Source organism: Lytechinus pictus, chromosome 9 (assembly GCF_037042905.1).
Source record: "Lytechinus pictus isolate F3 Inbred chromosome 9, Lp3.0, whole genome shotgun sequence".
Classification (NCBI taxonomy): Eukaryota; Metazoa; Echinodermata; class Echinoidea; order Temnopleuroida; family Toxopneustidae; genus Lytechinus; species Lytechinus pictus.
In genome coordinates, this window is record NC_087253.1 from 5,149,170 (window position 1) to 5,167,132 (window position 17,963).

General features: G+C 38.4%; 1 protein-coding gene across 1 annotated transcript; it reads left to right on the forward strand.

Moving 5' to 3' along the window:
- Window positions 1-2,630: 2,630 nt before the first annotated feature.
- Window positions 2,631-17,124, forward strand: LOC129267933 (transmembrane protein 53-like). Its single transcript, XM_064104544.1, has 4 exons — window positions 2,631-3,125; window positions 12,092-12,399; window positions 13,326-13,695; window positions 14,310-17,124. The coding sequence occupies exons 1-4, from the start codon at window positions 2,994-2,996 to the stop codon at window positions 14,646-14,648; spliced, it is 1,149 nt and encodes a 382-aa protein (XP_063960614.1). The 5' UTR covers window positions 2,631-2,993; the 3' UTR covers window positions 14,649-17,124.
- Window positions 17,125-17,963: the final 839 nt, after the last annotated feature.

The window sequence follows — 17,963 nt, forward strand, 5'->3', positions numbered from 1 at the left end:
TGGAGGAGGTTGCTAAAAAGAGGAGCTTGTACACAAATCTATGTCCAATGTATTTATCTGCATTTTTATCCCCTACCTTTTTCAAAATCATTCAACTTGGCCTACATTGGCCGTCTATACATGTTTGTTTAACCAGAAAATAAATTGAACTTTCGCTTCCGGTTGAACTTCCTTTAGAAAGTACACAAAGTAAATATAATTTCAGAGATGCACTTGACGAACTTCCGCATGTTTTGTCTTGCTAACCCCGAAGAACTTGCATTAAAGGGCAAGTCCACCCAGCAGAAACTTGATTTGAATTTTAAAAGAGAGAGAGAGAGAGGGGGAATCAAATAGGAATAATACTGAAAATTGCTTCAAAATCGGATGTGAAATAAGAATGTTGTGCCATTTTAAAATATTGCTTAAAGGTATTGTTTAACTTTGTGAGCAGCCGATTTAAAAAAAACTCTTAAACCAAGATGAAACATGTGTAAAAGTGCAAGTATTAGAACTAATAAACCCTGAAAACAACCATTATTGAGAATGAAAAGCTTAAACTACAAGTCAAACCCCGATTCTGTAAATAGGCGTCTAATAGACGCCTAAATAGTACACATAAGTATATGGGATGAAATTAAGGTGGTGTTTCCGGTCACTTTATATTTCAATTTTTGAAGCACCTAATAATTATTTTCGAACGCAATTTTTTCTGGGCTTCATTTTTGTAACAAATCACAGACACAGGTGACAAGTGTGACCTTCTAGCTCAGATTTTTTTAAAGTCAAATCAATGTTAAACAATCACTTTAATTTCACAATGTACAATGCACATCGTACTCAGTATGAAAATGAGGGTCCGGTAACATCATCTACTCATTTTTCTTTGTATATTAGCATGTGAAATATATTTTTAAAAAACAGTTCTTCACCCTTTTTTATGTGAAAACATGTTGAATTACCGTTGTTTTAACTTTTTATATCAAGTCAAAATTGTCACTCAGAATACCACATTAAACATCCCTAGTGAAATAAAGTCCGCTATGCCGGTCATGACTACAATGTATATTTTTTTATTCTTATTTCATTTATTTTTTCTTTATTCTATTTCATAAATTTTTCCATTATTTATCTATTTTATTTTATTATATTACTAATAGTATTTGTGGGGATTAACTCGTGTGAACAAAATATGCTAGATTTGATTGGTCAGATTTAATATCGATGTTACATCTGTTCAAAAGTGCGTGTAAGTCAAATTTTGATGGCAGCATTTTTTTAATGAAATTTCTGCTCTGTGTTGCACTTTGCATATCTTTAAAGAGAAATTCCAGTATTTCCTGTAAACACTGATTTCATGAGAAAATCTGTAAAACAAGGCTTAATTGTCAGTATATCATCGAGGATCTAGATCTGGTACAGTTACATAAACCGAACTTTGTAAAATTTTGAAATCTACGATGAAAAATGTTCACGCTGAAGATCACCAACACAGATAAGCGCACGTGGGGCAGTGTATTATTATTGCTTTGAGCGTCGGGCACGACGCCCTACCCGAATCCTGTGCTTCTTTGCTGATTTCTCAGCAATTACACAATTTCTTCCAGAATCCTTTGGCACATATGTATTATTTATACAAACAGACACTTTGGTGGTCATTTCATTGGATTCTGTACGAACTCATTTTGATATCGTTACCAAAACTGGCATTTACCTTTAAAAATAATTGCTGACATCGTTTGTCGTAGGAGCATATCCGACTAACGAATTCGGCAGTCTTGAACATATACGGGCCGTGGAAATAAAATGGTTGACTCATAATCAGTAGAGTCCCCTGAAAACAAACATTTCCTGACAAGTTTTGAAATACAGCAAATAAAGATAGAAAGAAAAAATCGGGGCACTGTGCCACCCATGCCCCCCTGAGAAGCGGGGTGTATGTTATTCTCCACATTTAGTACCCCCTGGAGAATTTATCAGAATGAAAAAATATAACCAAAAGGACATACATTTTGTAGTAAAACCTTTTTTTCTCTCTCTCTTTTTTTTTTTGGGGGGGGGGGCTTGTCCTCACATTCAAATTTACATCAGCACCTCCTGTAAAAAAAAAGTTCTTCTCAGGGTCCTGCCCCTTACCCTACACTAGTATGCGACATTCCTGTTGTGGAAATAAGGACTGGAAGCTTTCAAATCATGGTATTTGGTAAGAGTATTACTATGAAAATCTAATTTTAAATAATCGTTTCTCACATGCCCTAACCATTATACGTATATAATCTTATACATGAATTTTATAGTTATGCATAATTAAAAGCCTTGCGGATAATATAATCATTATTTATTGAAGGGCGGACCAGATAGATGAATCGGAATTACATTATAGAGTATATTTCAGGCAATAACTGTTAAAGCAAATGAAAATAAAATCATGGTATTGCGCTATTGAGTAATTATTCAACAAAATGAGGCAATTTTGTGGCTTGTTACTGATGGGAGTTTATTTGTATTTTTACAAACACAAACAAAGAAAGGACAAGCTAATATGTCGCACGGTTTAATTGAATTAACAGATACACCTGTTGCTATTGTCTGTTTTTATCATTTCACCATAGATGTTTTAGTATATAAAGCCCGAATCTTTAATACACTTTCAGCCTCCGCAGATTGGCAACGTTTGAACTGGTCTGCATTGCTGAACTGCTGCGAAGAGAAATCAGCTGTGAGCTTGCTCGCTGCTAGAATAACAACAATCAACTCACGCTGTGCGAGGCTAGCTGTGTATTACTGTGTGTGGAATGGGCGTTGTACGAATCGCTGCGACTATAAACATCATATTCTGTGGACAATAGTCGCCACCAAAACAAATCATCTTTTACCGATGCACGGGCTCACAACTCTAATTGATCCCATCATTTAAACAAATTGGGAATAAGTACTCAGTGCTTCGTCAAATTCATTTGATTTTAGAACTGATAGACATTACTGACAGCTGAAAAGAGACATTTTATCCCATCATGTTCGACTCGGCTGATGTTTTCCTGCCATTCTTCGAATGGAATACATACACGGTTGTCTCCGCGGCTGTGCTGGGTCTGATTCTCTACGATTTATATTGTAAAGGAGCTGCAACTCTTTACGGCCATACAGTGAGTATTTCCATCGTTTTCTCCTTTTCTTGAGTAGTTTTTCACGATGTTGATCTATATATGAATGGAAAATGCGGCATTGTGAGTGGAGTTTGAGGAGACAGGTGAGGATCATTGGGGCTTAACTTGGCGTAAACCCCGGGGGGGGGGCACTTCCATTGACGAGTGGATACCATGCGCGACCATGGGGTCTCGAAAAGCACCATAAACACGTAATTTCCATATTCTGAAAATACACCCCTTAACAAGTATTGGCGTGTGAAATCCTACCCTTAACAAGTATTGGAAACAAAACGATACTCTTGGCAAGTATTCCCTGAAATGAACCCCTAAACAAGTATATTTTATTGTTATGTCACGGGTCCTTCGGTCGTCGGTTTTACCTTTATACACATTTGGTTTAGTACGACCCCACCTTCTACACCTCGCGCAAATCGGACTCTAAACACGTAGTGTTGGGGCAAAAAGGACATCCTTTATAAAACATTTTAATTTTGTTTTATCATCCCCGCAAATTTGACCCTAAACACGTAACTTTCCTAGCGAAATAGATACCCTTTTTTCATTATTTTTTGTGTTTTTGACACCCTTATCACGTTACGTACGTAACGTGCCTTATCGTGAAAAAGACATCCTTTTTACGTGTTTTTTGGTCGCGCATGGTATCCACTCGTCAATGTAAGTGCCCCCCCCCCCCCGGGGTGTAAACTTGGAAAATGAGTACAGGACTCTGACTGATGGTGGAGGGAGAAGGAAAGTGAGATGAAGGGGGGGGGGTGATGAGCACGGCGATTCAACACTCCCCCCCCCCCCCCATCCAAACTCTGAGCATTTTGATTGAGGGAAAGGGGAAAAATTATTAACATTCTACCCCCCCCCCCCCGACACACACCCTCATCTCAACAGATAGGTGGAGTGGTATGACTGGAAAGATCTAGGGATGGAGATGGGGTAGGGTGGGAAAGATCAGAGGTGAGGTGTGAGGGGGTGTGCTTGAGCGAGGGGGGAGGACAAAAGAGAGGGAGAAGTCGAGATTAAATAATTATAAATTAAGTTGTTAAACTTACTCCGACTTTATTTCCGAAAGATAAACTATGTAGGGAAAGAGAGCCAGAGTGCGATGGAAAAGAAGAAATCAGGGATACGTTACATTTCGCTCGTATTCATATCACAAAGTATTCATTTTGTATAGGCCGAAATCATTATCAATGGCCAATCTATTGATCATAAATATGGAGTTATCATTGTAGAACAGCTATATGCCTTTTGTATAGGCCTATATGATTCACCTATTAAAACTGAAGTAATAAACAGTATAAACCTTGTCTTTAAATACCATTCATTATATAACAAAGAAGTCAAATTGTTTCCAGCTGTACACAAAAGTGGGGTGGGCATCCTTGCCTCGTAGAATATGCTGAGTGATATACTGATATCATAATGCAAAATATGAATAGGGTTACACTTTTTATCCAGTATTAATTTCACTGGGCAAATTTTTAATTCATTTTTTGGTCTCGATTGGTCGTTGTTTATTTATTCATATATATATATATATATATTTCAAAAGGGTAGGCAGCATGATTCGCAAAAAAACGGGTTTCATCGGGATGCGGACACTTGTACAGATCAAAGCATTTTTAAACCTAAACTGAGTTCTACCACTGAATGTTTCAGAATGTAATCCATAGGTCAGTCCCACGGATGAATCTAATAAACATGGCAGTACACATTTTCAAAGACCTTGGATGGTGGTAATTTACAATAAATAACCAACAAAACAGTGTTGATTTCGCGTCGAATCCATTTTCTTGTGTGTATCTGTTTCTATAGCTGAACATTCGGTCGGTCATTAAAAATTAACAATTCACCACACTTGTTGAGACAACACAAATGACTCGTCGTAATTTGCATAGAGCTCCATAGAGCTACGAAAGGTGAAACGGTCATAAAGATTCCAAGTGTAACGCGCATAATGCATTTATAGAAGAGTGGTATGAATACGGAATTGTTCATGGCCTCGATAAACCATGACAATGGAATTGTGGGATTGGTTCACCGTTGCTATAAGTTTAAAGGGCGTAGTTAAACTTCAGTGTGAATTCAACTGGTAATTCAAAACCAAGCACTTTGTAGGGGAATGGATTGTTATAAAGGCGAATGGACAGACGAACGTGAAGAGGGGGGGGTGGGGGGCTCGAGAAAATGAGGATTTGAGAAATGACTCCATTGAAGGATTTGGTGAACCAACCAACAAACATGAAGAAAATAAGAATAAAAAGGTTTTATAATTCGGGTCATTCAGTCAGTTTAGGCCTAAGGATTAACTTTGAGAATGAATGGTTATTCTTTTTTGGAATGGCAATTCTCTTTCATCAGGGATTTATGAACGGTGAAGCGCACCGTCATGGAACCATGGTAAATCTGTTTGCAGTTGACAGCACAATTAAATTATAAAGCATCTTATCTTGTATCGTGGTATGATTATTTCTTCACTCTAGGCCTAAATACTTCGGTGCTAAGACTTGCACCAGCTATTGTTCATATAAGACCACACCTCGAGGTGTTAAAATTACACTTTAGAGTTTGAACATAACGCCAAAGAGTGTTAATATTACAGTGAAATGTGTTATGATAATCATGTATATCAACGGGTCTTGAATTAGCACCGTAAATTCAACACTGCATGGAGTATTATGACTGATGTGCACTTTATGTCACACCGGTCAACACTTAAGTATACCAAAGTGTTCGTTTTGTAGTCTTCGGGTCCTCCTGATTTAGGATTTTCATCTGAATATTTTTTTTCGTGTACATGCTCTCTCCAGGGTGTCTCCGCATGCGGACAAATTTTCGGGGGAAAAACGTGTGAGAGTGGAGATTTATTTTGGTTCTTGGGGGCATATTCTGACATGCAAATTAACGCAGTAATCACCCCCCCCCCCCAATAAATGATTCACATCTTGTATTTCTATCATTGTTTGAAAAAAAAATGTCACATTTTGTCCAAAGACAAGCGCCCCAACCCCTCACCCCCCCCCCCCCCCCCCACCACCTCCAAAGATCTGTGTCTGTGGAGAAAGAGTGGATTTTTTTTATTGATTTTCAATAATATTTACCTAAAATGTATTTAATCGTAAGAACGTTTTCATGTAAACAATGGTGAATGAAATCAGACATAGATACAACACAAGACGACACAAGTTCACACAACACGGGACAGCACAATAGTTGTCTCTCATTTTACTGACAACTTCTTCCTTATATTACAAAGAAAGAGTGGATGTAATTTTCACCATGTTAAACCCCCAAGCCAGGAGTAACTCCTTGATGAAACCTACAAAGATGATGTATGGTTGGAATGTGACTCCCCGTTCATCTCCCACGTGCCGAGCGCGTGCCAATTCATCACAGGTTATCATTGCCATCCTCCCACCTCGGGGCTTCATGCTAAAAGGGATTAATCAACATTTCATATCATGTTTGATATTTCAGATTGATTGCATTTGTTTTAATAAAAACAGATAAATAAAAGTCATTACTGGGCTCGAGACGTACATCTGCATGAAAATATTAATCGGAGATTAATTTGTTCATACTAGTTATCGAATTTAAAGGAACTGAAATTAATCATATTCCATTTTCCATCTCTGCTCAATAGGCATTTAGCGAATGGCAGTATAATAGCTCGCTGTCATGCTCGTGCAACAAGGTCGGTTTGACCATGGTTTGACATTATAATTGTTACGTAACAATGAGACGTATGACGTCACAATATGTAATTAAGCATCCGTACCATCCTCTCTGCAGCAGGCGTACACATGAGTTGTCTGCGTTGTGGTGTTTGTTCGTATTCAGGGGAGCGTTTCATCAACATTTTCGTCCGACAAGTTGTCAGATCTGACATCTTTCCTTGATTGTGATTGGCTTAGAAGCACTGTTACTATGGTAACTGTCGGATAAAACGCCTGACAAGTCCTTTCATGAAAACGCCCCCGGATACACGGTAAATAGGAGCATTTGACATTCTGAAGATGCTTTTTTTTCAATTAAATTCTTTATTCCATTTCCATTCAAAACATTATACAAAGTAAAATAAAATAATACAAATCAAATACAATTTTACAGACGAGTATTCTTACTTCGTAAAACAAAAAAAAAAACAGTATAATATTTAGCATATTAAATGGAATTTGACCAAATTATATTTTGTTCATTATATTATGTTCTATCCGTCGTTATTTTTCGGGATTATCTTTAAACGTCGATTGAGAATCGATGAAAATAAAACATCTCTTTACTTTAATTTCCAAGGATTTTGAATAAATCACGATCTTCTGTGAATGGTAAACCAGCCGAATGTTAGACTTGGATTTAAACCTTGGGGATTTATAATGCCAAGGCGTCGTGGTCGAGTGGTCATGACTCTCGTCTTTCAATACGAGGGACGTGGGTTTGATTCCCAGTCACGGCGTGTTTTCATTCAGCAAGAAATGTATCCACATTGTGCTGCACTCAACCCAGGTGAGGTTAATGGGTGCCCGGTAGGAAGGAATTCCTCGAATGCCAGAGCGCCCGAATTAATAATAATAATAATAATAATAATAATAATAATAATAATAATAATAATAATAGACAGTTCTTGTATAGCGCATAACACATTATAAATAACGTCTCTATGCAGCATGGCTATAGCCAGGATCAAAATCAGTAGTAGAAACGTTTCTATCCTCAGGCAAAAAAGCACTTTATAATCCAGCAATTATTTTAAATTGTTGATGTTTAGAAGTTTATTTTTAGGAATGAAAATAAATTCAAAATGGGGCTGGTCATTGTTCACAGTACACATCCTTGATATATTTCAAATCCGCGAAATTACTATGATAAGTGAATGTCCTTGGTTAAAATTTGACAGGGTTTCGAACCTCCACCCTTCAGCTCTGAGTCGAGCAATGAACATCGACACTGGACACTAGTCCATCTACAATCGATTTTCTTTTAATCGAACATTATCTAAAATTAATTTATCCGATATTTGGTCAAATTTAAATCAATATGCCGATTCCTATATATTCCTATCGCATTAGTCACTAGAAGATGTCGCTTTTCGCAAACAGTGAATTTATATATTATATATATAAAATTATATTTAAAAATAAGCTGTTGTACCGTCATCGCAATCGAGAGCTGTTCTGTATTGAAATTATAATTTTTATTGAAATTGTAAGAGTTGATGGTAGTCATAGCGAGAATGAAATACAATTTACATGCATGTATAAATATTGGCAAATGAGACGATGTTGAGTGACGGCACGACAGATCTGTCTCTGTTCGAGCATGGACATGATCTGATCGACCTACTGCATTGGTTCGAGGAAATCAGAAACTTCATAATCTTTTCCCAGAAATGGATCCGCAGTTGGCACTTCAACAGAAAATATGACGATGTCATAACTCGCAATCATACACTGTACAGTTCCTGGAGGAGTTATCTTTTCCCCTTGAAAAGGCGGCGCCACGCTTCAGCGCGCTGTGAGGAGAGTTTGGAAGGGTGGGGTGGGTGGGGGGGGGGTCAGGGGAGGATCATGTACGTAAGTGAATCTACACTGTTAAAAAAACCTGATTTTACAGAAAAAAGATTTTGCAGAAAGCAATAACAGGATCATTATGTAATTTCATAAAACCGGAATTCTTCTGCAATTGAACAGAACAGGTCTGTTTAAAATGGGGAAAAGGGTGTTTTATTTAAGGAAATTTATAAGGTTCCATACACCAAATACCAATTTCCTGTAATTTTACATGATATAATGTAAGATTACGCAATCTGGTAAGATTACAGGTGTTCTCGAGACTCTGCTGCAGGAACTTCTTTTATTTTAAGGATACATTTTCTAACAGTGTAGTCTCACTTCGCCATGCTCTGCATATATACACTGTGTGACAACCAACGGTCTATGCATGTAGACTACGCTGTATCCATTACTAGATTTGCGTTATTAATTAATTCATACTAAATGTAGCTGTTGGGATTATTGAAACAATGGTGCGTTCGATGCCAAGTTATACAAATTGTTTAACCTGTATGTAGTCCGTGTGGGGTGTGTGCGATGATGATGAAAATTATGAGGGAATGATGGGGGGTGTATGAGGAAGAGGGTGTTGGGGTGGATGGAGACGATAAGGATGATGATGATGGTGATGGTGATGATGGGGATGATGATAATGGTGATGAAGATGATGGGGATGAAGATAATAATGGTGATGATAACGATGATGATGATGATGATGATGGTGGCGATGATGATGATAATGGCGATGGTGATGATGATGAAGATGTGGATGATGAAGATGATAATGACGACGATGATGATGATGGCGATGAAGATGATGATGGCGATGAATATGAATATGATGATGATGAGGACGATGATGACGGTGATGATGGTGATGATGATGATGATGACGATAACGATAATGATTACGATGACGATGATGATAACGATAATGATGATTATGGTAGTGATCCTGGTACTAAAACTGGTCGACAGAGGTATACGATTTTGATGCGTGTACTTTTTTTCAAATTGAATTAACCGTTTATTGGACGGGAGAGGTATATGGAAAATATAAAAAACGGTGAACATGTTTTGTTTCTAAATGATGTATTCAGCTCCAGCGGTACAATTAAATGAATTAATCCTTATTTTGCTGGAGAGTGCGTTGATTGGCAGATTGGCAATGAGTCCAGAATTATTTCCTGATCGGAGAGCGGAAGTCTGTGTCTAGGTATGCTAGCATGCATGATTGTAAAACATAACAATCTGTAGACTGTATATATTCCTTTACAAATTAGTATCTCTGCATGTACTGCACCTGTAGATCTTATACTGCACTGTATATAGCCCCCCCCCCCCCCCCCCCAACACACACACACACACACACACACACACACACATTCTCCGATCTTGTACTTCCCTTCGTGTGCTGTCTGTGTTATGATATAACCTGAGATTCATGCATCGATATCGCGTTAATGACGTCACAATAAAGAGATGAACATAAATATACAAGACATATTAGGTAGTGAAAACCCCAGGTCAGCCGTAGTATGCATACTGTGTGTAGTGCGTTATTGGTGGAAGTGATAAATACATGACATGTAGGTGTATGTTTCATAACAATAAAAATGGGTATGTGAAAAGAACAATTTTGGAAGACCCAAAGTCGTGCAAATATCTTATCTAGCTTGTCGAGTGATGGTCTATGTTGCAGACAGTGTCTGAAAATAGAGACTACATTCATTGGATGTCTAAGCAAAGACTCATTAATTGATATTTTAACCAATTATGGGCCCACCATGTCTAGAGAGAAGTCTAGACGTCAATGTCTGTGTCAAATAAGAGGGCTACACAGGCCTAATTACAACTGGCAGGCAAAATATATTGGGAGATATTCATTCGAGCCAAACCATTCTCAATCTTTAAATTTGCTGTTGCTGATTGACAAAAATGAATGAATATGACGGACAATCTAACACTGATTCTAGGGAGGGTACCTACTGAACTTCCTTTTTCCACATTGGAAAGATATATCACTACTATGGAACTATTTTTTTACTGGCGGAAGAATTAGGGCCATTTTACTCTCTGAAATGATGAATTTGATCCTGTCAGGTGTATTCTTCATAAATGCCGATTTATTTGTAAAATGAGCTGGTCGAGGTACACTTTTCTGGTCAGATATGGAATGCCAGACATATATCCAATCCACTGGTAGTAATCATTCAACCCTCGAATTTCCTCCTTATTTTTTATGATTTTCTTAAGTGCCACTTTAACACACGAGTCTATGGGAAATGAATTAGGCCTGTGACACCAGAGCCAACCATATTTCCATAGTGAACCTAGTCTCGCTACTTCAGACTCTGCAATATGCACGATGCGAATAAATCTTACGCACCCCCATCGGGCCGAGATGTGGGGGCAAGGAGGGGGAGTGTTTAATGATGAAATGGAAGTAGATGAAGGTTAAGGCATGGGGTTTATTTTTCAAAAATTCTACCTGCACGGTTTATCAGCAATTCATGTATATAACCAAAGAGAATATACAGAAATGAAACAAAAATTTGGCAAACGCAGGAGACACTTCCCGATAAAGGGTCAACAAACTTCCGACACAGTCTCCACAAGAGAAAGAGAGAGAGAGAGAGAGAGTTGGAGGTAGGGTGGTAGAGGGGAGTGAGAGGGGGAGAGAGAGGGGGGTCTAATTCAGAAAAAAAAGGACGACAATTCCAGCGTTTTTTATCATACATTCTTGCGTGGTGTGGCTGTGCGAGAACGGTGGAGATAAAAGGAAGAGAGAGAGAGAGAGAGGGAGATCGGATTTGTTAGGAACAGGTGGGTGTTTCATAAAGCTGTTCGTAAGTTAAGAGCGACTTTAAGAACGACTGGTGATCCTTTCTTGTGGTATTGTCGATCTTAAGGTCGCTCTTAACTTACGAGCAGCTTTATAAAACGCCCCCCTGATGCTTATTCATATCACATTCATATGTGTTCATTGTAAACAAAGTCGTCTCGGCTCTCGATTTGTTTACAAAAATAGTCTACTTCAGAAATTAGGTCATATTATTTTCCAGCGTTTTAGAAATCGGATACTACCGGTAAAATTACACTTGAAAAGGTGAAGAGCGTGGAAATGGTTTAGGTTATCATAGAAGATGATGCCCCAAGAAAACAAATTTACATTGTTCATTTAAATGACCATACTTTTGAAAATAGTAGCGTATCTTAAATTGCTGCATGCCAATAACGAACACGAAATCGATGCGGTTAGAAGTATAGAACACGGAAGAATGCACAATTTCCATTGTAGAACACGGAAAACTAAGCACTCTAAATTAAATGAATATGAGGGCGTACATGGAAGCATATAAGTGATGAATTTCATTTTCATTTCCTTTTCCCCAGGGTCCACGAGCTCGACTGTCTTCGTCGTCGTCCGATGTCTTCGACGTCCTAGGCGACATCGACAGCTTCTCACTGCTCGAGCTCAACACCACCGTCATATCCGACAACCTCGAACTCAAGACCAATGACGATCTCCTGCACGACGAAAGCCTCTTCGAGTCCGATCTGGACTTCGGGAGCACGTCGTCGTCGTTTGATGACGAGACGTACGGACATCCCTCCGAGAGGCCCCTCGTTGTCATGTTTTCGTGGCTCTTAGCCAAACCTCGTCATGTTAGTAAATACGTGGAGCTTTACACCAGGAAAGGGTAAGTCTCTTGTGGATCGAATGTCTTGATACTAATGATTATGCTTGAAAATAAGCAGCTCATCCAATTGATAAAGAACAATAACGGATTAAAATGGGGCTCAAATTAAAGGAATAACATGTCGTCTTACCCTGGACTATATACCTTTCTGGTATCAAGGTTTAGAAACATGAAAACACATGAAATTAATAAACAACAACAGATCTACAATGCGCCCAAAGAAATAGCGTAACGTATTCTAATTATCGTGTATCAAAGTAGGATTCTACAATTGTGACCTAACTACATGCATCTACCCAGCTCGACAACCAGTCGTTTCATCTTCAAACATCCCCTTCTTGATTCTTCTTCATTTTCACCTAATGCATCATGGCCAAAAAATATATTATTTAAGAGATGCAGATATCATTATCGATATTGAATTCATGTTTATTGGTGATGATTTAGTATTTCTTTAGATTTATGATCAGACGTAATGATGATTATGAGAACGACCAAAACGACGTCTTAGATAATTAAGTTGAATATGAAAATTTGTTGTCCAGCAAAAGGTTCAGATAATTTCTAGTTATCGTTACCATGGTTAGCTGGTTACAATGACCGTATATTTTGGTCCTGAAATTTTGTGCATGGCGTGGATAGGATTAGACGACCATGCCATAAAAAGGTGTAAGGGTGTTGTTGACGAGTGGAGAAGTTTTCGTGCTCTAAACCTCAAAGTCTGGGGTTCAAATCCCACCGCAGCACTCGCGTCCTAAATGCATTTATCAACATTTGCCACTCTTCACCTAGGTGTATTAAATGGATACCCAGTAGGTAGAAATTTATCAATTGCTTGAACACCCGATCAGAATATCATGTTAAAATCATTTTTTTTTAAATGATGGGCATCTCATTTTTTTCCTTCTTTTCTCGACTCATTCTAGAATGGATGTCCTCGTCGTCAAGACCCGTCCGATCGACATTGCATGGCCGGCCAACGCCAAGGAGATCGCCCGGGAGATCCTGGACTACGTCACTGATGGCGACAAGCGCCCTCTGTTGATCCACGCATTCTCCGTCAGCAGTCACGTGTACGCCGAGATGCTCGACCTGGTAGATGCCGTCGAGAAGTATTCCTCGGTCCGTTACCGCATTGTCGGTCAGGTTCTCGATAGTTGCGTGCTCTCGAGGGATAGCTACGAAGGGATCTACTCGCAGGCCTCCACCAACTCCTTCACCCAACTTTTCATCAAGAGGGTTGCAGAGACTTACTTCTGGGTGACCAACAAATACACTATGGATAGTATCATCAAGGTTTGTAAGAACTGCAGCAATTGCTTCAGCGGCAAATGCCCCCTGTCTAAAGTCTGCAAATCAAACCAAACGTGAATCCTTACCCCAACAAAAATCCTAACATTTCCATCTTTCTTAACCAAAATGTTATCACAAACCTAACTATAATTTTAGTCCTTGCATCGTTTGAACTAGGCTTCCCTCCACGATCCTAAGCCAAACCTTACCCTATATCTTCCAATGGTCTAAGCAGTTACATAAAATTATAATTTAACTTACAATTTCTCTTTAAAAAACTGCTCACACAAAGGTCACTATGAGAGTTAAAGATGGAATAATGACGTTACGAAAGGGTAATGCTTGATCTAACATTAGGATTATACTTGTACTACGGAGAAACCTTCGAATCCGACTCCACATTGACCAAAGAAATTACGTTATTTTATTTTCATTCAATCGGTCGGTTTCTGTGTTTTGAGTGTAAATTGTTCACAACTGGAATATGGTACATGTATCTGATATGAGACGCATGAAAGTACCATGAGGATGTCATCTTTGGCGCCTTTGCGTGTTCAAGTTGGAGAAAGGTGAAAAGCAATTATCAAATTATTGTTAAATTTCTCGTTGTTCCTCAGGTGAACGAGATCTTTACTGGCCGACCGGTCAAGGCTCCAGCCCTCATCCTCTTCTCTCGCGACGACCACATCGCCACTGCCAAAGAGAATGACGAGCTCGTTGACCAGTGGCGAAAGCATCTCGACGACGACCTCTACGTCAAATGCTGGCAGAGTTCCCCGCACGTCGGCCACCTTGTCAAACACCGCGACGAGTACGAAGACTCCATCTACGGCTTCGTTGGGAAACTGAAAGGCCTGCCTAGGAAGTTGCACCTTGAGAGGCCCATCCCGCCGACGAGCGCCGCCACCCTGCCTCAGGAAGCGCCGAAGGAAGCAGGTCTGAAGAAGGATGAGTGAAAGGACAGCAGACGGGTTGAGTGAAGGACTGTATTGTTGAAGAAGCAGGGCAAAGCTCCATGCTTGCCTTGTTGCAGCTGTAAAATCTTAATTGATTGTGATCGAAGAAATGTTGTAGATTCTATTTTCTGAAGAGGATTTTAATTATCCAGAGAATGCCATGTCATATATCTGTATGGAATCCTTCAAAAGAAAGTTTGTATATTCTAAACGTTAAGAACAGTTCCGAAGGAGAAGATTATGATGTTTCAGAGAATATGTATGATGACGTTGTATATCTGTATTGAACCGTTCGAAAGAAAGGTTGTATATTATAAATTTTAAGAACCTTATATACCGAAGAAGATTATGATGATTCAGAGATTATCTGATATGGCGCAATATATCTTTATGGAATCAATCAACAGCGCAGACACGTCCAGCAAACTTATATATAATTTAAATGGACAAACGGGAAGGATGAGATTTGATCTTTCCGTCAAGGTTCGCCTAGGAGGTTAGATCAGTGGCGTATAGATGGAGGGATTAGAAGCGCTTGCCCCCCCCCCCCCCCCAAAAAAAAAAAAAAAAAAAATACAATAAAAAATAAAAAATAAAAAAATCACGACAGAAAGAAAGAGAAAAGGAAACGGAGAAGGGGGAAACATGATATTGTTTTAAAATTATGTTAAAATGTATCACAAAATTTATTTTTTTTTTTGTAATGAAAATGTCGAATTTAGCTCACTCGCAGCTTTTTATAAATTTTGCCCGATTCTCCATGTCTCGCCCTCAATTTTTGTTGGCCCATTACGACTGGTTTAGATAATGCACGATATCATGTTTAGTCCATATTTAGCTATTGGTGTTTTCTGAGCTGCGTTAGAGGACAAGTTTAAGGAAAATAAAAAGTAAAGGCTGTTGCTGCTGCTACCTTTACAGCAGGTAAGCGTTTCATCATTTATGTCCAACAAGTTGTTAGATCTGACAAATTAAATAGATACCGTTAAACCAACTTCCCCTCACAGTGATCAATACCTATTTCGCTAACCTACCTACTACCTAGATAAAATTTGGCTTTAACGTTGGTGCGTTACCTTGGCCCCGTAACACAAAGGTTGGCGATAAGTCGCTATTAATAAAATGACCTATCAAGATCATCGTTGCACGCGCATTTTGCTCAGTAGAATATCCAAGAACCAATCAGAATTGTTCTTTCAAATTAGTTGATTGGTATTGGAAATTATTTTCCATATCATAACACAAAAAAACATGGTAAATGTATGTACATAATAAAAACGAAAGGTATTGAGAAATGGCCGGATAAGCCCACTCAGCTTTGTTAATATAACAAGGCTGTTCTTCCCTGGGGTCCAGAGCATACATAACAAAATGACAAAAAGAAAAGAATGATTAGAAATCCAAGCAAGATATTTTGCATAAACAAAATTAATGAAAAACAACAATGGAAAAGGGAAACTTTGTAAGATACCCACACCCCTCCCCGAAACCTGCCCCCTCCCGCCTTGTCACACTATTCTTTACAGATCAGGGCAAGATTGAAAGTATATAGGCTACTTGATGATTTAATTGTATAATGAAAGTCATTATATTCCCGCGATCCTCTCTATATAAATGTTCTTCAGCAGCATTCACTCTTGGGCTTGGAAATTTTGATGATTTAATTGTATAAGGAAAGTAATTATATTCCCGCGATCCTCTCTATATATAAGTGTTCTTCAGCAGCATTCACTCTTGGGTTTGGGAATTTTTACATTTCCTCGTGATCGGAGTGAATATGAATAATTTCAATATTGGAAAGACTTTTCTGAATAACCTGGAGCTAAGTGATGAAGGGGTTTGTAAACCATCATATTTAGATGTATTTTTCGCCTAGATTGCAGAGATAGCCATCCTAATTTTGCATGAACATCATTGTTTAATCGCTATTAATTGTGTGTTACGGGACGTGGTTGACGAGACGGGTGATGAAAGATGTGTAGTAGTGTACATGTCAGGTATTGCATAATCACTTAATTGTTCACTGTAAAATAACATCACAAAATATTTTAGCTTTGCATTTACCAATATTTTACATATCATTTCTTATCTTGACTAATCGCATAATTATTAACGGGTATTGTGGAAAGTTTATTTTTTCGCCGAATGTATTTTATATCCTGTGTGTGAACAAGCATGTTTGAAAGCACAAATGTCATTGTAAATACATACATTTTGGTAGAAAGTAAACGTTATGAATTGCAGTTTTAGGAAATTATAAAACGAACATCATTATACATGGGTTTGCAATTCTTTCTTTCGTTAATCTACATTTTCACAAAATATAATTTCCAGGCATAAATTCATACTATGCAATATCCATTAGGCTTATAAGGGGTAAGTCCCTGTAAGAATATTTAACAGAATTCAAATTCCTTTATTTTTATGAATATTTTTGTATCGTTTGAATTAAAGAGATCTGTTCACTTTGTTCTTATATTTTTTGTTAATATGTTGTTTCTTGGAATTGGGCTAAAGAGGGTTTACTGTGTGATATACCAGACCAAAAATTTCACAGTATCATATGTATAGGAACTGGCGGATCCGGGGGGCACAGCCGGTCCGTGCCCTTACAATTAAAATTTATAATGTAAAAGTGTCGTTTTAACATAAGTGTGCCCACCCCCCCCCCCCCCCCCTTGAAAGTGAAGACCTTTGTTTTTGCTTGTCAAATTTTTTCGTGGACGAAATACCCTGAATTTTTGGTAAAACCTTTTTTTTTGCTTGTCAAATTTTTCTCGGGAAAATGTGCCCCCCCCCCCCCCCCACCCATCGAAAAATCCTGGATCCGCCCGTTTATAGGAACTATTGAAAAACATTGGATATGTAAATCAAAGTTTGAAAATAAATTAGGGTTGGTTTCAATGACAGTAGTAGCGAATCTGTGCTATTAGTACTACACGTGAATTCTGGATAATCGAGCATGACCTACATACTACGCCTGCGTAGTACAATGTGCTCTGAATTGTATAGCTAATAATACTCTGTGCGTATAGGAGGTATATACACAACAGAAGTCAACACAACCAACGGACTTTTCTTTTTAATTTGAGAAAACTGGGCATAATGGCGCAGTCATATTTCCCCTACGAAAACAGCCGTTTTAACTTTTTTGTACCAACTACATACAGATGGTTTGGATATAAATGAAAAGAACAGCTGTTTTCCACTCCCCGTACGGCTGCTGTTGGGCAAATGTCACTGCGGCATTAGTTAATCGTCTCACAGAGGGCTCTCAAAATCAGTTCAATAAATCGCTACGAATCCTTCTCATCC